The sequence below is a fragment of the Petaurus breviceps genome, unplaced genomic scaffold, assembly GCF_028583685.1.
Source record: "Petaurus breviceps papuanus isolate PSGF00001 unplaced genomic scaffold, PetGlider_PUasm1.0 178, whole genome shotgun sequence".
Taxonomy (NCBI): Eukaryota; Metazoa; Chordata; class Mammalia; order Diprotodontia; family Petauridae; genus Petaurus; species Petaurus breviceps.
The window spans coordinates 22,118,396-22,143,343 of record NW_027185777.1 but is presented as its reverse complement, the minus strand read 5'-3'; the positions used below and the strand labels follow the sequence as shown (position 1 = coordinate 22,143,343).

Sequence of the window (24,948 nt, the reverse complement as noted above, 5' to 3'; positions counted from 1 at the left end):
TATTGCCATGAAAATATTGAGGCTAAAAAATGTTTGTTTTGTTTTGCAGCAGGGGGCGATCTGAAAACCTTGAAAGCTTTTGCAATTTCCCAAACTGGATACAGCTGAGCCACCACCTCAACAGGGAATTCTCAAAAAAATTTGTTTATTCCCCTTTCATGTTTTCATTAAGGACACTTTACATATCTCATGTTACTAATGCTTTGGCCCAGCAGAATATACACTCCCTGAAGCCAGAGATACAGAGCATGTACAGAAGAAAAATTAAGGAAAAAAAGAACACAAAGTTATATCTAATGATAGCTAGAAATTATATAGTGCTTAAAGGTTTGCGAAGTACTTTATAAATATTACATCACTTTATCACCATTTTATAGGAGAGGAAACTAAGGCAGACAGAGGTTAAGTGACTTGCCTAGGGTCACAGAGCTTGTGTCTGGGGTCAGATTTATTCTCACAACAACCCCAATAGGTAGGTACTATTATCCCCTACAGAGGAGAAAACAAAGAGTTTTGTGGAGGAGCAAAGCCAGAATGGCAAGGATTCTGAGAGGCAAAAATGATGAGCTTGTTTTTAAAACTGATCTTGACTGTTCGCTACCCTGATTCTTCACTTGGCAAGGTAATTGTATGCTAGAAAAGCAATCAACCTGGCCCCTTCCTACCTTTTTAGTTTCATGCCAGAAATCACTGCTCCCCCCAAACCCACCAACCACTAACTCTGTCATCCAATGCAAAAGGCTTCTTTGCATTTCCTCACACTAGACACTCCATCTCCAGACTCCAGGAATTTTCACTGGGAGTCCTCCAAGCCTGGAATTCTCTTCCTCCTTATCTTCACCTCTTACCTTCCCTGGCTTCCTCCAAATCTCAGCTATCTTTCTTTGTCTTTAGCACAGTGCCTGGTCCAGAGTAGATGCTTAATAAATGCTTGAGTTAATCTCACTTTTGGGCTGTTCAAGGTATTGACAATGAGGCTAAATCACTCTTGCTAGAAATTTAGCAGTAGATAAGTGGAGAGAAATATAGCCCAAAATATGAAGCTGTGTGTATAGCCTCGAATCCAGCAGTACCATTCCTAGGTCTGTATCCCAAAGAGATAAAAGGAAAGGGAAAGAGCCAATGTGTATAAAAATATCTATAGCAGCTTTTTGTGGCAGCAAAGAATTGGAAATTGAAGGAATGCCCATCAATTGATTAATGGTTGAACAACTTATGGTATATGATTGTGATGAAATACTTTTGTTCTATAAGAAATGATGAGCAGATGGATTTCAGAAAAACCTGGAAAGGTTTAAATGAACTGAAGCAAAGTGAAATGAGCAGAACCAGGAGAACATTGTACACAGTAATGCTAATATTGTAAGGATAATCAACTGTGAATGACTTAGCTATTTTCAGCAATACAATGATCTAAGACAATTCTAAAGGACTTAGGATGAAAAATGCTATCTACCTCCAGAGAAAGAACTGATGGAATTTGAATGCAAATCAAAGTATACTTAATTTTACTTTCTTTATTGGGGGTGGAGGGTTAAAAGGTCTGTGAGGTCTGTGTTTCCTTTTACAACATGGCTAATATGGAAATACATTTTGCATGGCTGCATATGTATAATCAGGGCAGCTAGGTGGAACAGTTCAGGACCTGGAATTAGGAAGACTCATCTTCCTGAATTCAAATTTGTTCTCAGACACTAACTAGCTATGTGACCTTGGGCAAGTCATTTAACCCTGTTTGCCTCAGTTTCCTCATCTGTAAAATGAATTGGAGAAGGAAATGGCAAACCCCTCCAGTATATTTGGCAAGAAAACCTGAAATGGGGTCATGAAGAATTGAACATGACTGAAATGAATGGGCAACAACAAAACCATGTATAATCTCAATCAATTTTCTTGCCTTCATGAGGAAGGGATAAAGGAGGGAAGAAGTGAGAGAATTGGGAACTCAAAATTTTAAAAAATGAATGTTAAAAAATTTGTAGATGTAACTAAGAAAAAATAAGCTTAACTACACAGATAAAATTAATGCATCTAGGATAAGAAAGGAAATGATTGAAAGGGGGGGAGAATCTTTTTATCAAAATTCTCTGATAAGGGTTTGTTATCCAACATATGTAAATCTTATATATAAGTTTATATACATATATACACACATATACATGATATATGTATGGAGAGAGAGAGAATAGCCATTCTCCAATAGATAAATGGTCAAAGGATATGACTAACTCTCAAAAGAATTAAGAAGTATCCACAATCACATGAAAGCATGCTCCAAATCACTAATAGTAAGAGAAATGCAAATCAAAACACCCTACTAATTGCTGTTAAAATACATTTTTTCAATGTATTGATCAGTTGTGCTGATTTTTTTTTTCCTCTCTAAAAATATGATTAGTTACACAGTATGACTCTCTGGGAGGGAAAGGTATTTTTGGGATAACCATGATAATGTAAGAAATAGAAGACATCAATAAATAGAAAAAAAAAAAAAGAATGGTTTAGCACTGTATGAGCCAAGAAAACTGGTATAATTGTATAACATTTCTCACCTCCTTGCCTTTCCCAAGACTAAGCTCCCACTTCCCTTCTTCCATTTAGAATTCCTAGCTACTTTTAAAACTTGGTCCGAGGGCCAGCTACTACTCCAGACTTCTTCTTGATCCCCTCAGGAATTGGGTCCTGATCTCCCTAATCCCCTACCAATTTTTATATATACACACACACACACACACACACGCATGTATATACACATATACACACATGTATACATATATATGCACACATATATGTATGTGTGTATATATAAATGTGTGTATACATTTATGTGTACACACACACAAGTGATTTCCTGAAAAAAAGTTAATGTACTTGCAGGCAGAGGTTGGTTTGTTTTTGTCTTTGAGGATCTAGGGTATAGTAGGAATTTCATCTAGGCTTGCTGGTTGGTTGGTTGATTGCTAGTGCCCTTGAGTCCTCTCTCAAGGTTTCTATAGCATAAAACCAAGATTCAAACACCCTCTTAACTGTCACTGAAGAGTCAAACTAATGTATGCTGATGCTTTATTTTTAGAAAAGATTAGCTCTGGGGAATGTCATACAATGCAACAGATGAGACCAGGCATGCTTCATTTCACAAGTTTGTTGAAGTGAGATAAGGTAGAACATCAAGGACAAAAGACAGTCAAAACTGTATACATTAGGCCCTTATCTCATTCATTCAATTCAAGCCATATTCACCTTCTATCTCAGGCTCACGGCCTTAATATTCTTTTTTTTTCTGTAACAGTACAAGAGAAGACTGGAAGCAATCCTCTTGTTCTGTGCCAAAAATGCAGGTGCAAAGGTAAAAGTGAAATTGCCTTTCTCTCTGTCTTACACTAATCAGTTTCTCTATTTCTGCAGCAACAAGAGAGGATGATGACTATGTTGGAAAAGGAGGCCAAGAAGAGAATTGTCTGTTCACCTGCTTCTTGGTCCCACAGTTCTACTTCTTGATGGCAACTAAAGAGAGGAATTGGTGAATGAGTTTCTGCAGATTCCCATTTCCAGTGTAGAAAAATGCTAGGAGACTAGGAGCTATGCACAGGTGGATGTGTCAGCTTAGATAGACTTCCTTGTATACTCCTGCTCACTGGAATTTCTGAATCTCTTAAGAGAAGGCAAAATCATGGGCATGGGTAACCCAGTATCTGCCACCAAATGATGAGTCTGAAATGATCTGCTTGTCATGTGGATGAGATCTGAGGCAACTAAAGCAATTTTGGAATGTGTGTGTATGTACACATGCATGTATGTATGTATGTATATCTGGAATAGTAAGCAAAAAATAAGGTATTATTTGAACATATACAGTTTTCTCTCTTCCCAAGTCTATCAACTGGTTTCTTTTTTAAAGTGAAGGAGAATTTTATTAGCTAAAAAAAAAAAGAATAAATTCATTTGAACTATGGGGTGGTCTTTTGGTCATTATTTGGTCAACTGATCGGAGTGCCAAACTCTTCATTCTACTACATGGCAATGGGTATGTAGTAGAGCATTTGGTGGAAACATAAAACTTGGCTTCATAGTCCAACTGAAATATAGGATTTCCGGGGGGGTAATCTTGGAGCAGTATTTTGTGATTCCTGGCACTGGGGAAGCTAACCTTACAATGCTGGATTGACTTTTAAGAGACTAGTCTCAGAGACTTGAAAGTAATATGAGATGTATATGGTGTGACAGGCTCCATTTAGATTACTAGGTAGATAGGCTTAATAATATGGGAATTCTCTCCTCTCTAAAATAGTAATCAAGTGGATAACAGGGCCAATGGAGATGGTTTGGCCTTTCTTACAGCCTGAACATTCAAGTATAAAATATTATGTATTTGGTATAATAAATATCCTATACATACAACAGATCACATAAAATCTCTTTTGTGTGTGAACTTCCTTATGCCTCCATGAGCAGTTTTCTGTAACTCAAAATTTGAAAAGACAGTATCTGAGATCCAACAAAGCCAAGGGCAGGATCCAGGATTCCCAAACCAGAATTCTGGCAACTTTGGAGTTAGTGCTTGGGGGAAAAATAACCCAAAACAAACACCTCCTCCCCCCACAGAAACCCTGAATCTGCTTTCTCTAGAACTATAGTCTCTATTTCCATGAACCAAAAAATCAAAACATGGTAGTATATGAAAGCACAAAACAGTATGTTAGGTTGTAACATTGGGCCAAGACATGACCTCCCCTTATAAACCAGCTATGTTCCATAAGGCACCCAACCTCCCCAATCAAAATAGATTCCCCCTGCCCTAGAAACTGGGTTAAGGTGATCATTCAGCCCTTGGGCTGAGTCAACCTAAAAATCCACAGTGAAGTCCAACTCAACCACTATATTTCTATTATGATGTTTGTCTCAGAGCTCTGAAGCTTTGACTAAGGACCAGTATATTGACTATGTCTGTCATCCAAGCCCCAGCCTGGCTAAGTTCAGAAACTTATCTTTAGAGAGATGGATGCTAGATTATATAAAGCCAACTAAGGAAAAGAAGAGATTGTACCCTGATGGTAGAAGGAATGAACGAATGAATGGAGTCATCACAGACCCTAAAAACGATCAAATGAATTAAGTAGCTAAACTCTAAAGCCATAACAGTGTTTCCAGAAGAAAAACACATCTGTTCCCCTTCACAACACCAAGGACGTAGCAGACCCTGTTTAACTCTTCTCTCCTCCTGCTCCCAACAAGTGAGGGCCCCCCTCCTCATCACAAAAACTTGGGACTTCATTAGCTCCAAGTGACTGGCAGCAACCCCAGTGAGATGAGGGTCAGTAGTGTCTAAGGACCTCATCACACCAACAGCTTGATGAAGGCTAGTTAGCTCTGGCTTCATTCATTCTGGCTTCAAGAATAACTCTTTTGGGGGGAGAGGTGATAACATGCAGTGGGATGAAGACCGTGGAGAAGGAATGAGGGTAGTTGACTATATGGGAAGGATAAGAGTGGTGATAGTTGGGGGGAGACGGGAGGGAAAGAAATCCTCAGTAAAGAAGAAAAGGAAATTCATGTGGCCACGCCCACCATCACACAACAGATATTACTAAGCTCCATCTAAGTTAATAACTGTCTACACTGAATGGAATGTTTCCTCGGCAATTGCAGATTTCAGAGACAGCAGGAAACCAATACATTTCACAGCATGGAAGAGGAGGGTGAATGGTTGGCTGGAGACAGCATCCAGGCAATGGAGAAACAGACTTGTCTTGGTCATCTTAATCATACTCTGAGCCTCTCCAAAACTCACTTTTTAATCCCTAAAGGGGTTGTCCTACTAGATGTCCTGTACAAGAGAATCTCCTATGGATCTCTCTGTGTATCTAGCCAAACCAATAACTAACTTCTAAGCCCCCAAAGACATCACTTGTTTGGCTCTACAAATATGGTTAGGGCTTTTAATCTCATCTAATGGTATTTCCTGAGAAAGTGTCAATCACCCCTAGACATTATCTGGTGTCAAGGTACATTTATAAGCAGTAACACCTTTGAAGGGTGAAAGAGGGGAGGAGTTCAGAATAGATAAATATACTTCCAATCCACTCGTTTGGATAGATGCCTGTTACCAAACATTCCTAACTTCCTGATTTCACATTCACCGAAGTCTATGGCTCCTATTCCAAGTGAGACCATAGTAAATATGGCTAAGAGAAATACCAGGACAGAGACACTTGAAGGGAATTTATTCTTCATACGTTCTTACTGCCCCTTGTCTGTGGTGATCAATTGCTTATTCCTCAGCCCCTCTGCGTAGGCCTTACCATATGCCTGGCATAACCTAATGTATCATCTATTATTGAAAAATCATTTCCCCTGTGAAGCTTAAGCAACGTTTCATCTCCAAATCCCCTCAAAGGACATCTTCCTTTTAATTCAATTACAAACATATCTGTGGCACTTATGAAGAGGCAAAAACTACATGCATAGGTAAATGTATTAGAGTAACTAGTTAGTCATCGTTGTTTACTCCTGTATATTGCAAGCTGCAAAGAAAGGAAACGGGCCCTTTTCAGAAGGCATCTTATGGCTGAGAATAAGGCCAAGAAGAAAAGCAGACCCTCGTCAATATTTTTGGTGTTAGCTGAGTACTTTGTAAAATGGGCAGATTCAGTCCTTTCTCACCAGAAACCTCACACCAATAAGCAATGATACAGATCCCCAGTGGGCATCTAGCAAATAACAATTACAGTAATCTAATCCGGGGCAGGAAGAAGCATGAATCATCATTTCAAGGTCTAACAGAGCAACGTGATTAAAAGCAGGCTTTTCAGCAGAAGCCTGATGATGTCCACCCAGCTAATAACAGAAAAGAGCTACTTCGTTTTTTTATCAAAGGAGAGGGTGAACAGAGCCAATGCACCCAGTATTTTTTTTAAGGGTCACATTTAGAAGAACAAAACCACACCAAAGGATCAAAAGAGATAATATTTGTAAGGCACTTAGCAACAATGCCTGGCACACAGTAGGTGCTTAATAAATGCTTCCCCCCTTCTTCCTTCCCTTTCCAAAGCAGAACCTCTGTGTGTCATCCTTACCCGGGGCTTCCAGATTCTCGAGGTAACCTCTACCCAGCTGTTCGTGTGGTCTTGGGAAGAGCTGCTTCACCTCCCTTCCTCTTAATTGTCTAATTAAGAAAATGAGACTGTAGGACCAGATGCCTGGTGAGGACGCTTCTAGTTCCAATTTCGTGATTTCTAAACTACTTAATCTCTCAGTCTCATAAAGAACTCTGAGGCCTGAAAAAGCATGGCGATCCTCAAGGAATGGCATTCAAACTCCAGTGTACCATTTGGAGAAAAGCCAGGCCACTAGGAGCAGGCAAAAGATGGGCAACAATTAGCATCAAGAAGTCCCCACTCCACCTCCCTGCCTTTTTAAAAAACCACATCACAGAAATATGCAGGAAGTCAGATTTCAGATTCTTCTTCCAACCTTGAAAAACAACAGCAACAAAACCCGCTTTTCTCCCATCTCCAAGGGACCACAGCATGAGTGGGCTGGGAAAGCTGCACATGGCACTCCCCAAACTCAACTATCACTTGGCTTCATAATTCTTGTGCACAGCTGCATTCAATTTTCTGTCCTTGGGGTTTTTAAAGGAACATTTCTTCTATGGCCAGGATTCTCAAGTTTTATGGTTATACAATTCTCTCCCAGGGCCAAAGAATGCTCAAAAAGTCTTAAACCCAGCAAAAAAAAAAGTTAAGAAGAATATCCAAATAAATGTGAACTCTGAAAGAAAAATCACTCAGATTCCTAGAACTGTAGGATCATAGGTCTAGAGCTGGAAAGGCCCTCAGTGACCATCCTAGTCCAACACTCTCTACAGATGAGGAAACTGAGGCCCAGGGACAGGTAGCTGCTCAAACATACTTTTACTCTCCCTTCCAAATCTCCTACTTCTCCTGCTAGTCTACCTAGGATGATTTTGCTACCCAACTATGGCCAAAATGCAGGACTGGGAGAGTAGGGAAAAGGCAAATGTTATATTCTTCTAAGGCCTCTCTCCCACTCTACAAAGAATTCCACTTGAAAGAAGATGAACAACTCTTAAGTCACACCCTCAAGAAAAATGGAGGATTCCCCCCCGCCCCCCCGTCCCCAATCTACAAAGCAAAGTGCTTTCTACTGTTACTGATGGAGTAATAAGTATTAATATTTTTACTTGGAGTCCAATTTGTGCCATCTATATTTGAAATGCTGCTGCCAAGAAAAAAAAAATGAGTTTTCCGTCATGCCAGGATAAAGCAACCCCTGCTTTATCCTAGGCAAAGTCCTTCCTTTGCCGATTTATTGTCTTATTCAGAAGCAAACAGCTTAGCTCCTTATAGGACCAGGACCAGAATGGAGACTCCAACCACCCCTATCATTCCTTGGGCCTTTATTATGAAACACTTCTCTCTCTAAAGCTAACCAGCTGGAATCATTTTAGGAGCAGAGGAAGTTTCTTACCTGTCTTCTTCGAATTTTGGCTCTGAATTTCACCTGCTGTCCCAAATTTGAAGAGGTATTTGATCATAGGATTAGCCTAGGATGCCCCACAAACATCACTTTCACATTTGCCCTCTCCTCTTTAAATTTTCTAAATCAGTCTCTCCCCGTGTCGCCCACATTCATCGAACCAAGCCGGCTAGCAGAGTTCAGTCCTGAGGTTTGTGACATGTTGGAGGCCTGGCGGGATCACAAGATAAATACCAGGTCTTGGAGAACCGTAAAGCAATTTGCACAGATCCGCCCGGGGCAGAGGAAAGGAATCAACAACATATCCCCAGTTAAATGAAAAGCTCAAGCCTGCCCAAGGTAGTGCATTTCTTGGAGATGGCCAGAGGAACACTTAAGCCTACCTTGTCCATCCCCAGACATGATCAGTGACCCAGGAATGTAGACTTTTCTCAGGGGTCGCATCTTGAGCAGAACAGACCAATAAGCTCCTGTTAACCACTTTCTATCCTTTGGAACCTAGAAATCCAGCCTCCCAGTTCCAAGTGCCCTTTTGCACCTTCACCACTCCAAGAGGGCAGATTGATCTGATAATCACCCTCATAAATCTAGTCCCTGAAGAGCCCCAACTATTCAAGCACCATGCAGAAAGGAAGTCAGGGCCCTTCCATGAAGGCCGGCTCTTTACTTAGAGAGCCTGTTCGGGCTTTTTTAGCCAAATGGGATTGGTTGGCATCACTTTCTTCTTGGTATTCTCCTAAGTGAGTATCAAATTCACTCTGGCTTACTAATCAGACACTTCTTAGAGAGGAGTAATGCTCTGATAAATATAATACTAAAAACCCTCCCAAGTCCCCTGCCACAAAGAGCATCTACCAGGGCTTGAAAAACAAAGAGGGCCTCTGATTTCATGCCAAACCTGCCAGAGAGCACTGGATATTCTAAGTGTGGAGGCTTCACATAAAGAATCAGGAGAAGCCTCCTAGAAGCATCCTCATACATAGCATTTTGCTCAATAAAAGTGGGAAAAAATTACTATAAAGATCTTGAGCAGGAGAAATGGAAATAAATCCAACAGTATGTCACTGTGCTGCTCAAAGTCGTGGTGAGCGGGCTCTGCTTGGTCATGGATGAGGTTTGCATGAAGGAGCAAAAATAGGCTTTGGAGGGAGTCTTCTTCCAACAATGTGTTTAAGAGGAGGGAAGGAGGCTGGGGGACTAATTGATCACTAATTTTAAAAATATATGCTTTAAGACTATAAAAATCAAGAGAACTCATTAGGTAAATCTGTAGCAGCCCTAGCTAAATTAACTCTGCTCCACAAGTAGGCACTAACGTATTTCCAGAGAAATAGAAATTTCTTTTTGTTTTTTTGTTTATTGGAGGGGGGACGGCAAGGTAATTAGGGTTAAGTGACTTTCCCAAGGTCACACAGCTAGTAAGTGTTAAGTGTCTGAGGCCAGATTTGAACTCAGGTCAGTGCTCTATTCACTGTGCCACCTAGCTGCCCCAGAAGTAGAAATTTCTGTGACTCGATTGGCCTCCCTGGCCAGTACAGGCAGCCTCACCATGACAATCACCATGTCCATGCTGTCTAATGGCCTGTATTTCACCTTGCTCTTCCTTTTCCCTCTTACTCACTGTTTCCACCAGCACCAGAACAGATGCTGAAAGCATGTGAAGCCAGATAAAACACGGGAAGCCACAATTTGGCCTCACAGGGATCAGCTTTAAGAACGTGTCTGGTCTAAAGGCAGGAAGCATGCCTATAATCTGGTCTCAATACACAAACAATTCAACATAACCTCGGTAAGCACATCTCTAAGAAGCCTCCCTGTTCCTACTACCTCAGAATTATCTCCCAGTCCACATGAGTTTACAATCCCTGAAAATGAAGCAAGTAATGATGATGTTGGCATTTTCCCCTCATTGCCATGCTGAAAAGACCTGCCCCTGAGGTTAGGCTATACAGAACTATTTTACAACCCAATTATGTCAAATATGCTGGGTGAGGGTGGCATAGGTAAAGAAGGAAGTTCCTGTCATCTGGTTCCAACAGAGGCAATTTAGACCCAGAACAGCTCCAAGGTTGGGACTTCTAAAGCTTTATTGGAGATTCAAGTCATTCAAAGGTACACCAAAAAAAAAAAAACCAAACCAAAACCAATTGAGTGGAGATTCCCCAGGACCTTGGATAATAGATCCAACAATCCACAATGGGGATTTCTGTGTTTGACCTCAATTTACTGCTCCAATGCCTTAAAAGCTCTGGGATCAAGAAGATACAAATATATCCACACCCTCAACTTAGCTAATAGCTGAGAAGAGGTCCACTGCACCAGGCTAATAGCTCTAGAGCTGGAAGGGACTTCAGAGACCCCTTTCCTTTTACATATGTGGAAACTGAAGCCCAGAGAGGTTAGATCACATAGATAGATAGATAGATAGATAGATAGATAGATAGATAGATAGATAGATAGATAGATAGATAGATAGATAGATAGATAGGTAGATAGATAGATAGACAGACAGACAGACAGATAGAGAGATAGATACACACATAAAATATGTATATACACATATATACACACATAATATATACATATATGTGTGTGTGTGTGTGTGTGTGTGTGTGTGTGTGTGTCAAAGACAGGAATTGAACCCTGGTCCTCTGTGCTTTCCCCTGGACCAAGTACATCTAGAGAAAATGACATCAGGGAACAATATAGGGACATAACAGAAATTTTTGTCCCCAGTAGCCAATCTACTCTCTTGCTTCTAGAAGAAGTTTTACATAATGGAAAGAGTGCTTGACTAGAAATCATCTGAGGGGCAGCTAGGTAGCACCAGCCCTGGAGTTAGGAGGCCCTGAGTTCAAATATGGACTCAGAAACTTACTAGCTGGGGTGGCCAGGTAGCACAGTGAGTAAAAGCACCAGCCCCAGAGTCAGGATGACCTGGGATCGAATCTGGGCTCAGACACTTAGCACCCACCCAGACACACCTGGCCGTGCAACCTTGAGCAAGTTACTTAACCCCAATTGCTTAAAAAAAAAAAAGAAACTTACTAGCTGTGTGATCCTGGGCAAGTCACTCAACCCCAATTGTCTCTCCCTCCCCTATCCCTCCTCCTTCCAAAAACAGAAATCATCTGACTGGTGAGTCATCTTCCTACCACCTGTGTGAAGTCAGTAACTAAATTTCCTTTCTCTTATGTAATAAGAGATAATACTTACAATATCTATCAAACAGGGTAGCTCTTAAGAAAAGCACTTGGAAAACCTCAAAACTCCATAGAAATGTGAACTATCAATCTTATTTTACCCAGAACACTTATACCTTTCAGAAACAGTTACTAGTAGTCTACAGGGCAACCTAACAATTTCTCTGGATACCGATGAGGTGAGTCAAGTGTTAGCCACAGAACTGTTACCCATAATGGTGCCTGCTCCTCCCCACTTACCTCAATCTTTGATCTTCAAATTGTGCTTTTAAAAGGAAAGCCACACACCATCATTCTCTGCCTTCTCAAGGGGATCTTCGTAAACTCTCCTCTAAAGAAAGAAGGAGGAGGAAAAAAAAACACATAAATCAGTATTTTGCCAACTGGGAAACAATACAGCAAATGATGTGACAACCTTGTAGATTCCCAAAGTAGACTATGATCTTCTTCAGTGATTAATTTTCTGCCCCTGAAGCACTTTTCTCTTCTTTAAATTATTCATCCACTGTCAGTAGTGAAACTGAAGGATAGCGGTTTGTCTCGTGTTAAAAAAAAAATAAACCAAACCTATAAAAACGACTCCCTAAAAGGATGGCTTTTGTCTTTCACCTAAAGTAAGTTAATTAATAAACTGTACAATAATATACACCACAAAAGTCTTTGGTTTTATTGTTTTTTTCCTGTGCTCTGCTTTCTCCATTGTCCCAGGTCTTTTGAGTGTAGATGAAAGCTATGTTATATGATTATTGTCACTACTCAAATGTAAATTCACATCCCAAAGAAGTGTTTGGGGGATTGGGAGAGGGTGGGATATAAAACCTGAAAAATATTTTGGAATAGCAAAGAAGGTAAGGATTACCTTTACCTTTGCCCAGGAAAGACTTAGAGAAAAAAGCAGATTGGGAAGGTTTGACCTGAGAAAGATGCCCAAAACAAACTTCTCCAGGGAAGGTATCAAAGAGGGCTGAATAATCTATATGGGTGCTTCTCATAGCTTATCTGGTATTGACTAAAATAGAACAGTTTCTTAAGAGGAAGGAGAGAAAAAGAGAAAGCCCAATTGAGCTGGGAGCAGAGAAAAGTGAAACCAAGAAAACAGTCACTAGTCTGTTGTCTCTGTAAACAATTTGGGGTCATAGATATTTTTCACGTATAACAAAATATGTCCTTGTACTTGGGTACAAGCTAAATGGTATACAGTGGCTAGAGTGTTGGGAATCAGGAAGACCTGAGTTCAAATACTGCCTCAGAAATGTACTAATTGTATGACCCAGGGCAAGTCACTTAACCTCTATCAACCTCTGTTTCCTCATCTGTAAGAACGATGATAATAGCACCCACCTTAATGGAGTTGTCATGAAGATCAGAAGAGACCCTCTAAGTAAAATGCTTCATAAACCTAAAAGCACTATAATAAACGTCATTATTATTACCAATAACTCTAACAAGGCTGAAGAAGCGTATGGACTGCTGTTGATTCTCTCTGGAAGATGAAGGGACAAGGCCAAATTCTATTCTAAAGAGAAGCCCTCTTTAATTTTTTGAGTTGTGGCAATGTGTGTAATCAACAATGAATTTCCAGAGTTGTGTAATTCAGAGTTTCCAGGCTATTTCCCGGCTATTTCCATCATAGATCCTTTCTAAAACCTGATAGTAAGCACTTGTTTACTGTAAGTTGCTTCTTTTTTTTCCTAATATTCTATTTTGGGAAACCACATTAAGATGCTTCTTGCAAAAACAAAGGCAAAGCCTCCCTGATCTGGCACATAGTATAGGTGCTTGCTAAATGTCTGCTGGATTGGGAATTGTAAAAGAGCTTGCTCTGTGGACAAAGGCCAACAAGAACATTGGTCTCCCTGTTACACATATGTATTTGGCTTTCAAAGCTCTTACTTTACTTTGGAGCTTTGGAGTGGGGTGGAATCCTTCTTTGATAGGGTAATATGAGAGCAGACTTCTCCCTCTGGTCTCCCACTGCCCTGCTGGGACACCAAAGCCACCACCCCACTAGGACACCAAAGGGGAGAAAACACAAGATGCTTCTCCCTTCCATGGGGCAAGTTGACCAAAATCTTCTATAGAGATGATCATCAACTAAAAAGTATTGTTCTGTGTGTGCATTTCAAAGGCCTAGTAATCTGTGTATAAGGAGCCATATGCAGCATGCTGGGGCTGAAGACAGTCCCAAGGAGACTAGAACCTGGGCGGGTCTACCGGCCCTGAGCAGAAGAGGCTTGTGATTGACTACTGAACCTGAACCAAGACAGGTACTGAGGGGCCAAGGCTTTTCCTCTCTCCTGACTGGCCCCATTGGGGACAGCAGTGTTAAGTCTGAGGCCACTTGGCTCAACATTGACAGCTGCTTCTGTCTGTTGTGTCTGTTCTTTCTGGCTTGTAGGTGAAGGACTGTCAAATGAGGTTCTGACCTTGTGAACTTCAAAAGGTCAGAAGAACGATCCCCCAAAAGCCTGAGAGACAACATTGATGTCAGATATTTCATACAGCAACCCCTTCAAGGAGTAAAGTCCCAAGGGACCAGCTGAAACCAACTTACCAGTGACTCAGAGGCAACCAGGAGGGAAAGGCAGCAACTCAAGCCATCCCCTGCACTTTTCTTAAAGTGGGACAAAGGCCATCTAAAAACCACTTGAAATTTGAGCTGACTCTCCCTAGAAACTGGGATAGATTGGGAAGGAACAGGCCTCTGGACATTGAGGAGAATGGACTTCTATTCCTGCTATATCTTTTTCACTAACTATCCCTTTGAAAAGGCTAATTGAAGTTAATTGGTTAAATGATACTGTGGCACCAATCACAGCAGGATACTGATGACAGAAAGGATATGCTAATGGTAATTGGAAATTACTATTAGGGAAAGGGCTTAAGTCAATGACATTAGAGAAAAACAACCCCCAATCACTCAGGGGTGCCCCTAGAACTAGGAGAAGGAAGTATAGTCAGCCATGTTCTCATTAGTGACAGTGTTAGGTTAAGGATCATAAAAGTTTAGTAAAAGTTATACATACATGTCTTTGAAGACAAAGTTATACACAGACAAACTACTTAGTTTTTAAATATTCTTCTTATTTAATGTCAAAACAGAATCAATCTTGGCATAAATCTATTCAGCGCTCTGTGGTATGATTTCCCCCCCTCTTAAAACACTTTGCAATATAAAGTATAACCTGTCTAACCATTCATTAAAATAAATGAAACAAAATAAATCACGGAAAAAGTACACAGTTAATACTATATTTGTTTTTTTTCCCCCTGAACACTTGTGGAATTAGAGGTACTTAATCAGTAACTTCATTAGCCGACACCACCCAATAGAATTCACTGCCAAAAGAAGTCTCCCTAGCTGGGGACCTAGCCACCTTACCCCCACAAAGAGTAATGGTCAATGCAGCCTTGGTTCTAAGGAGAATCAGGTGGCAGAAATTATTTTCAGAATGTTTAAAAGCAAGTGAGGAATTTTCTCTCAATGCTTCTAGTTAGCTGGACAAAAGTTTCTTTCTTCACTCAACTAATGGATAGGTCTGTCCCAGTATAGTTTGTTTTGGGGGGGGGGGGGAAGGAGTCTAAGCCAGGAGAACCTTTTCACCACCCAGAAATTCTCTGAAGAATTTTTTAAAAAGTGACCCTTTGATCTGTGGTATGACCGGCCTGGTCTTTTTCTTGTTTCCTCATATACAAAATGGATGGGTTGGGCTAGATGACCCTAAGATTCCTTCCAACATTAAAATTCTACTCCTGGGCAGCTACCCAAGCCTTCAAATGGTGGGCACCAAAGGGCCTGGGGAGGCAGTATGGTACAGTAGAAAGGGTGCGGGGTTTGAAGTCAGAGGACAGGGTTCGAGTCTTATCTCTTCCTAACTTAGCAAAGCCCTCTGGGCCCCAGAGGTGGGACAAGATGACCTCTAGGGCTCTTCAAGCTCTAAATTCATAGTCTTAGGACCTCCAGTTGAATCTATTCTGAACAAAGATCAGAAGAGTGAAGAAGAGTTAGTGATATCTGATCATGGGAAGAGAAAAAAATTTAATAATGTTATTACCTATGCAAAATACAATATTCCCTCACCCTAAATAACTGGTAGGGGAGGGAAAGGGAGAGGGGCTTAAGGAGCAGAGAATTAGGTTCCTAAGCCCTTTATGATTCTTGACTCCCATCAAAACTTATCTTCCCAGTGTCCTAATCCCTTAATATATAGGGAATAGCTAAACTCACGTTATGAAGCATTAAAGGCTGTTAATGACAATGCATTATTATGAAATATTTTTGCATTTTAATGGGGCCTTTGGAAGAAAAAAAAAAACCTTAACTCAAGGAAGGATCTGAAAAATGACCATTTCAGGTCATGACCCACAGTTTATGAAGTACTGAAGGGGTTACCAGTGGAAAAAGTTTAAGAAGCCCTGCCCCAGACTATAGAGGAATGGTATTTTTTAAAGAGAATAACCTTTTAGCATGATCAAATCACAAGACAAGGCCCACCACCAGGGCCAGTAAGGGCAATCTGGACAAAAGGCCCTTAAATAGGGAATTTCACGGACAGTTTTTCAAACTCTACTGCTTGGTCCTATAAACTTACAAAGACCAAACCTATCAGAAGCATTGCACTCTGAGTTACTCCTCCTGGAAAGTCTACAACGACCTTTCAAAGACAGAAAGAAGTTACTGAAAGATGTTAATGGAAAATGTAGGTTTCTTCATTTGGTCCTTCTAAGGGCTTTCTTAATCTTCTGAATGAACTCTTAGGTTAGGAAAAGTCATTGGCATACTTTCTCGCAATACCAGGAAAAGGAGAGGAAATATGTCTTTTTGGGTGGAAGGAGGAGAAGAAGAGGCAGGGTAAAACTTTCAGAAGAATTTTATCTAGCAGGAGACATCTGTTAAGGTGCCTCAGATAGGGATTCAGGGCTTATGTAATTAAACATGTCACTTTAATGTACCTGTTAAGAGGTTTTATAAATGCTTACCAACCTGGAGAAGGAGGGATAGAATTTGAAACTCAAAATTAAAAAAAAAAAATCAAATGTTAAATAATGGTTTTGACACGTAACTGGGGGGATAAAATAAAATATATAAAGAAAAAAAGGGTGGAAAAGAGGTTTTATTAAGTATTTGCCATCTTCCTCCAAAGAGTCAACCTGTGCCCATTACCAAAGCTATAGGACTTGGTTTCCTGGTAACCCACTCTCTCCCTGGCCAGTTTTCATAGAAGGTAAAGCTTCTTTCTTCTCAGAAAATTCCTGGAGGAATGTGTCCTCACATGCCAAAGAAGTATTTTGATTTCTGATATCTCTAGGACTTTAACCTGCCTACACAGTACCTAGATCCTTTAAGGACCAGCTTAAATTCAAGTTTCTCCTTGAAGCTTCTCCTAAATACTCTGAGCCCCAGGATCAAGGCTTCTATATAATATCCTATCGCATTGCTAGATTTCACATGTGTGTCATATGCAGAGACCATGTCTTTTGTGCATACTTTAAGTATTCAACAACCCCTTGTGGATAGGAGTGGAATTTTGGAATTTGGAGCTTCAAGTGTTCTAGTTTTTCTTTTGAGACTCTGGAACTTGTGTTTAAATCAGCAATCCTACCCACCAGGTATATGGTCAACAACAGAAAGAAAGCATTTATAATTTATACACACACACACACACACACACCCCTTATAATATATATTTAACATAATTCATATATAACACAAAATATTCACAGTAGCACTCTTTGTACTGACAATAAAAATAATAGCTAGTCTTTATGCAGGGTGTCCCTAAGTCTTAGAGTAGTTTTAAGCTTTAATAGCTTATGTGCAGTTTTAAGCTATTACAGTTTAATTGAGCTATTAAAGCTTAGAAGTGCCCTGACTTTGGGGCACCCTATAGAGTGCTTTAAGGTTTTCAAATCTCTTCACAAAGGTTATCTCCCATTAAGATAAATACTCTTATTATCCCCATTTTACAGATAAGGAAAATAAGGGTGAGAAAGGTTAAATGGTTTGCCTAGGATCACACCTCAAGTCAATGTCTGAGGGAAGGTCCAACTCAAGGTGTTCCAAATGCCTGAGAATTGGAACCAAAATGGGTACCCATCAAATAGGGAACCATTGATCAAATTCCGGTTTATGAAAATAATAGAAGATCATTGCATCAGAAGAAATGAAGAATAAGGAATTCAGAGAACCACAGGATAGAACGGAAGTGATGCAGAATGACAAAAGCAAATTATATACAATGACTACAGTAATGTAAACAATAACAACATTAAAAAGTAATCAAAATGATGAATATGACTGGCACATAATAAATGTTTATTGATTGAGTGATGAATCGTAATGGATAGTTTCGGTCCTGGAGAACTGATGAGAAAATAAATATACCTTCTTCCTCAGTAGAGGTGGGGGACTATGGATGTGGAATGGGACATACATGGTCAGGTACAGCTTGTCTTTTTGTTGTTTGGAGAGTATTTCTTTGTTAAGAGGACAAGTTCAAGATCAAGAGATATGGGAAGAAACAACTGTGATGTAATAAAAATGTTAGCCAATGACAAAACTGAAAGGGAAAGAAATAGACTGAGGTGTTCCTTAAAAGCTAAGCAAAGCGGCAGCTTGTTCTCTCAGGGATGGCTTTTGGAGGCTGGCACACCACCGAGAGCAGGAGGATGTTTTGAGACAAAGTAGCAGCTGACAGAGACTGACACATGAAGTGGATACATCTAAAATAAGCATCCAAGTCCTCCCTGGCTAAAGCCAGAAGCCCCACCAACCTCTCCCAGGCATTTAAGACTGTGTCCCCTGCAGAGGGCACCTGATACTTTGTTGCACTTAAATGTTTTGGGGCATCTGGAATTCCCACATTTCCTTCATGCAGGTGTAGAAGTGATTGGGCTGTCTCCTCTCCCCCTCAACACTGCTCACAGGAGGTCCTCTGGTTATCGGGTTGACTGCCTATGGAGCTGATAAAAGCAAACTCTTCACTGGAGTGAAGTTCCCTTTCCTCATGGGCAAGGTTGGTCTTGGATGGGGCTTGGTCTTCAGTTTTGTTTGCCCTGTATATCAGCAAGCCCTTGTGGTCCTCGATATAGGTTTATCCTTTCCTTGTCTGAACTATCAAGTTTAGTCACTTAATCCAACTATGTCATAATTAAGTTAGTCTACCCTGTATCTATCTTGCATCTCTGACAAAACTTTAAGGCTCCTGAGGGCAAGGGCAGTGTCTTAGATTTCCTTTTATCTTACTCAGTGCCAGGCACAAAGTAGGCAAAGAATAAAGACTTGACAGCTGATAAGAAAAAAAAGAGTAGGGATAAGGGAATGCCACCTAATGGACTGGTTAACTGCCCCCTACTGTAGGTGTGAAGTTTTCTGGGTCTGTGTCCAGGCCCATATACAAACACTGATCCCTAATAAAGGGCCTCCCTATCTGGCAAGGAGATAGACAGTCACAATGGAGCTGTGTTGGCCACAGAAAATGTAGGCTTTTTCATTTGGTTCTTTGAAGGGTTTGCTTGATCTTCTGAATGAACACTTAGGTTTGGAAAAGTCATTGGCATACTTCCTAGTAATTACTAATACCAGGAAAAAGAGAGGAAATATGTCTTTTTGGGTGGAGGGAGCCACAGAGCCTGAGCAAAGTCCCAAGGGGGAAAATTTTGTCATATGAAAGAAGAAAGAGGAGAGGATATCCCAATAAAGAAACATCAGGAATAAAATTGGTTAATACATCTGAAGCAAACATTTTTTCCCCTCTTAAGAATGAAAGGAGCAGGGAGAAAAAAAAATACTGACAGGAAGAAGACCTGAAGGGAACACCAAAAAGCGTGTGCCAAAACATACACCAGCCCCAGGAAGTTGTGTTGTCCTAAGCCCATAGGAGCAAGTGCCAATTCAGTTACCTAAATGAGGGCATCTGAGAAAGAGGCAAATGCTAGATCTGGACAGTTCCCATAGACACTCAAAAAACTGAGTACTTTCAGAAAAGAACTGAACTTTTCTTCTAAGTCTCCACATCTAAACAAATAAGGGGCCAACATAAGTTAGGAACCAGTTACAAATGTAACACAGGCATGCACGAATACATAGTAGAAAAGAAGAAATTAAAAGGTCCCACCTTCTTTTTCTGACCTATAACATCCACATTTCTAAACCAGATCATTCATTACTATGTGTAAAAATACAGTGCTTAATTTCTGAAGTCTAAAGTTGGCAATGCTATTACTCGTGTTCTGAAATAAACATTTATTTTGTTTGTTGACTGCTCTTGGTATATTTCATACACAGATGGAAGAAAAGCTCTCATTTGGAGAGATAAGCCAGTCGCGTTCACAAAATCCTGACTCTTGAAAATTGACTGAATTTCTGTCTATCTTTGATCATGGTTCTAGCACCTGTCAGCTGTAAAATTAGAGCAAACTACAAGATTCTTGCTGGCCAGACAAAAGTATGGGAAAGGACTGTTTCATTTTATGCAGAGATTTTTTTTTAATCATTTTCCCTCCAAAGTTTCTCAAACTTCAACAGACCACGGGGCTAGTGTCCAACATGTGTGAAGACAACACTAGTACTTTTAATAACAATAAAGAATTGTTTAAGAAAAACAAGTCTCCTGGAGCCTGGATATGGAGTGGTTGCAACACATCTGCAGGGAACTTAACAGTAAGAATTAATTTTCTCTCCAAGTTCTTAGAACTGCCCTAATTCTCCTTCCACTCCGAGTATCACCACCAGGGCAAAAGCCCAGCTCTGACTGCACCCTCTAGCCCCAAAGGTATCCGTGACTTTTTAAAAATAATTCCATGTGTATCAAATTGGCCAGAAAAGCTCTCAGTTAGCTAACCCTACCGACTCCAAACCTTCCTCTTTCAAAAGAGAAATGTGAAGTACTCTGACAATAAGGATTAGGTTTAAAATGAGGTTAACTAGAAAGGCTCAAATATAATTTGGGTTGGGATTCAAAGTTTAGGGAAGTGGAGAATCAAACATTCTCTCATCTAAAAGGAAACTCACTTTGGACACCTTAAATCGAACCTTTTGCGAAAGTCTCCCCAGCTGCCACTGCCTTCCCCTGAGATGACTTCCCCTCTGCTCTGTGTAAATCTCCATGTACCTAGTAATGCCCATATTTGGGCCCCTCTTTGCCTTTCTTTAGATCTCCAGCCCCTGGCATAGTATCTGCTGCACAACAACCACTTTATAAATGCTTGGTAACTGACTGAGGACATGGAGATTTCAGGATTGTTTTTAAGAGCTCAGAACAATTAGGGTGACAAGATTACCTCATGAAACAGACTATAATTATCTTTGATAAGGGTCCACAAGGCACTTATCCAACTTCCCCTATTATTCCCATCCCCTCAAGTTTCTTTTTTGTTCTTTCTTCCTCTCTCTGTCTCTGTCTCTCTCTCTGTCTGTCTGTCTCTCTCTCTCTCTCTCTCTCACACACACACACACACACACACACACACACACACAATTTGTGAGTGTCATGAGTAGTCAGAAAAGATCCTTTAGTAATTTAAGAATTCATACCTGAGTGTTTAGAAAATGATGTGAACCCTCCAGTATCAAAAATAGATTTGAGCAGCAGCTCAGTCCTTCATCCCTATTTATGGATTACACAAGAATAGAGGGGGCAGCAAGCAGCCCGATGCGCAGTCAGAATTATACCATACACAGACCCCTCCATAAAACAGCCCAACTCTTTTTTTTTAAATAACAGGGCTGTTGTGATCAGCACTTGCTAAAGTATTTTATATGAGATGCCTACAGAAAAAATAACATGCTGCAATAATATAGCAAGGTCCAATGCTCTATGTACCTCAACAAAAGTCAATTACATTAAACTTCCTCACTTTCAGGTGAAGAAACAAGCAAAGTAGGCAAATTTTGACCATCCACGTGGGTACCAGCAATATTCCAATTACAAAAAAAAAAAAAAAGACTGAATTGCATGGTAATTTTTTATTTAAACTAGACCAGGAAAAAAAAAATAAATGGTACAGTAAAGACAGCGTGGGCTTCAGTCAGAAGACCTAGGTTTAAACCTGCCTCTGCCACTGGTCACCTGTACAGTCTTGAGACCAGGTACTTCTTGTCCCTGAGCGTCAGTTTTCTCATCTGTGTGTTGAGCTTCGTAGCCTTTTAATGTCTCTTCCAGCACTAGATTTATGATCCTATGACAATAGCACCACATTGCTCTGGAGGGACGTGGTATAGCAGAGCTCCCATTGGGGTTGGAGCAAGGAAACCTAATTTTGGACCTGGTTCTGACACTAACCATTGGGATGCTTTGGGCAAGTCACTTCATTTCTTTGGGATTTTAGTTCATTAATCTGAAAAATGAGAGGGCTGCACTAGAAGAATGGATCTGAAACTGCTTAACAATCTGGTTTCCAGAAAGGAAATGAAGGGAATCTTGGGGGAAAGTGAATATACCATATTAGATTTTATGATAGAGGAGAGGAAATCTGGGAATAGTCTGGAATATACTCAAGATTTAGAGAGAGCAGATTTCAAAGGGTTGGAAAAAAGGATAAATGGACTAAAATGGACTAAAATTCTATAGTGTAAATCAGTCCAGGAGGGCATGGGAAACTCAAGAACAAACTGTGAAGTCTCAAAGAGAAATAAGTCAGATGAAGAATTGGAGGTAAAGAGTGATAAAGTACAGAAGATAAGTTATGTAAAGGTCCATTATCCTGAATTGATTATCAGAGCAATCAGGGAAGACTTCATAGAGAAGCTGATTGTGAAGTCCACAAGTGCCAGGTCAATAATCTGACCTTGCTCCTTAGATAAGTTCTGGAAGGTATTATTAGTGAGCATCTACAACACAAAAAGTCAGCTAAAGTGGCTTCATCAGGAAACATGGCAAACTAGCCTGATGTCCAGCAACTTTTTATCAGAGCAAAAATGAACAAGGTGTGCATATACTGAGGAAAGGCCAAATAAGTTATGACATAAGATTGTAATGAAATATCACTGTTTTACAAAATGGATGGTTTCAGATAAAGTCTTAAGGGAAGGTCTGTATTAACTAATTCAAAGTAAAGTGAGTAGAACTAGGACAATTCATACAATAACATTATATAGAAAAACAACTCTAGGAACTCTGATCAATTAAATGACCAGACAGATGCTAAAAGCTTGTGCCATGGATCTCAAGATGTAGGATGACATACATTTTTCAGACAGAGTCCATGTGGGAATTTGTTCTGTTTGAATATGTTATATATATATATATCTGTTACAAGTGCTTTTTTTCTCTTTTTCTTTTCTAATGAGGTAGAGTGGAAAAGAGAAGGCTGGGGTAAGGAAGGGCAAGAAAGAAGAATGGGGTAATCCCTCTGTCCCCAAAAAAGAGACATGGAATCATCTTTTTTCTTTTTTTAATGTGGATAGAAAACACAAAGCAGGAAAAAGGTCAGACAAGCAGGATAACTTTGAAAGGTGGATCTTACTATATGCTTAAAAAGAAAAGCAAGCTTGCAGTTTCATGGACAATCCTTTTTTTCTGTTCTATTATATATATGCAAATGCATTCTATTTCTATTCTATTTCAGAATGAAAATTAAAATTAAAAAAAGAATTAAAACAACTCATTTTGTTTCCCCTTTTTAGCAAGGTTATTAGACTGATATTCAGATATGTTGAGAAAATTTATCTAGATTTAAGCATAGCACTTGAAAAATTACTTGATGCTATTTTGTAGAAATGATAAAAAAAAATATGACCTGGAAAATAATATAGTTAGAGGAATGTGAAACTATTGAATTGCTGGACTCAAGAAGTTGTAATTTGTGGTTCTAAAGGAACCTGGAAATTATATCAAGGGCAGTCTGTAATAACGAATATCTTCCAAGTCAAGAAGACCTGAATTCAAGTCCCATCTTGGACACATCCTGGTGCTGAGTGACACCAGAGAAACTGGCAGACCCAATGACACCTCTCAAACCCCTAGGCAACCTTCTAAGATTACCAGTCACAGAGACGGTGCTAATCTAGACTGGTAAAAAAAAAATCTTCCTAATGCCCATGAACTCACAGATCCAACCAAACATAAAATAAAAACAAAAATTCCAACTTTGAAGGTGTTTGGTGGAAGGGGCAGGGTCTACATTTGGCTCTGTGCTAGATAAAGAAAAGACTGCATACTTGCCAATTTTGTAAATGACACAAAAATGAAAAGAACTGCTCACTTGGGATAATGATTAGGATCCAGAAAACTCTTGATGGCCTAAGTCATTGGCCTAATTCTAATGAGATGAAATTTAATAAGGATAAGTTGAAGGTCCTATACTATGATTTTTAAAAAAAATCAATTCCACAAGTACAATTTGGGGGACTTCCACTAGAAAGCAGCTCTTCTGAAAGAAAAAAGCTCTATGAGTGTTAGCAAAAGCCCAGACTCCACGACTGTAATAATCAACATAGCAAATGCCATTCTGAAATATCCCAAACTAAAGAGGTGGTGGTACTGTTGTACTGTGCTCTGAAGAAGTGAAATCTGAAAATGATGTGTCCCGTTTTCGGAGTCAGATTTTAGGAAGCAAGTCAGCTAGTATTGTTTAAATAATATTTGGTTCTTTTCCCCAGTTACATGTAAAGACAATTTTCAACATTCATTTTATAAAAATTTGAGTTTCAAATTTTCTCTCTCTTCCTCACCTTCCCTTTCCCTGAGATAAAAAGCAATTTGTTATGTTATACATACCAAAATATTACCATTTTAGTCATATTGTAGAAGATGACACAGACCCAAAGGGGGGAAAATATGAAAAAAAAATCAGAAACTGAAAAATAGCATACTTCTATCTGTGTTCAGACTCCATCAGTTCTTTCTCTGGAGGTGGATTGCATTTTTCACCATAAGTCTTTTGAATTGTCTTAAATGATTGTATTTCTGAGAATAGCTAAGTCATTCACATCAACTATTATTTATTAGGCACCTACTATGGGCCAGCAAATGTCCCGAGTACTGGGGACACAAAGAAAGGCACAAGACAGCCCCTGTCCAAGAAACTCACACTCTAAAAGGGGAGACAGAATGAAAACAACTGTGTACAAAGAAGGTGGGAGGGCACACCTTGTTTTATTGAACTTGCTTTATTACGGTTTGTAGCAACCCTGCACTAGCACCATTTTTCTATCGGCACCATTTTTCCAATGTTGTGTTGTGTTTCCAACACTCATGTTGTGTTTAGATGTCACATTTTGGTAAGCCTCACCGTATTTCAAACT

The 24,948-nt window shown here is 39.9% G+C and overlaps 1 protein-coding gene across 23 annotated transcripts in view; it reads right to left on the bottom strand.

The window, feature by feature from the left end:
* The window catches only part of SVIL (supervillin), a 267,203-nt gene that overhangs the window by 188,630 nt on the left and 53,625 nt on the right, over positions 1–24,948 (bottom strand). For 8 of the 23 annotated variants that reach the window (XM_069086415.1, XM_069086412.1, XM_069086418.1 and 5 more), the window contains one exon: positions 11,943–12,033. Coding sequence is in view for 15 of the 23 variants with exons in the window: in XM_069086396.1 (XP_068942497.1) it covers positions 7,074–7,308 (235 nt within the window). In the remaining 8 variants the exon portion in view is untranslated. Of the gene's footprint in view, positions 1–7,073; positions 7,712–11,942; positions 12,034–24,948 lie in introns of those variants that run through there. The other 15 variants (XM_069086396.1, XM_069086397.1, XM_069086400.1 and 12 more) reach the window with 7 other exon arrangements.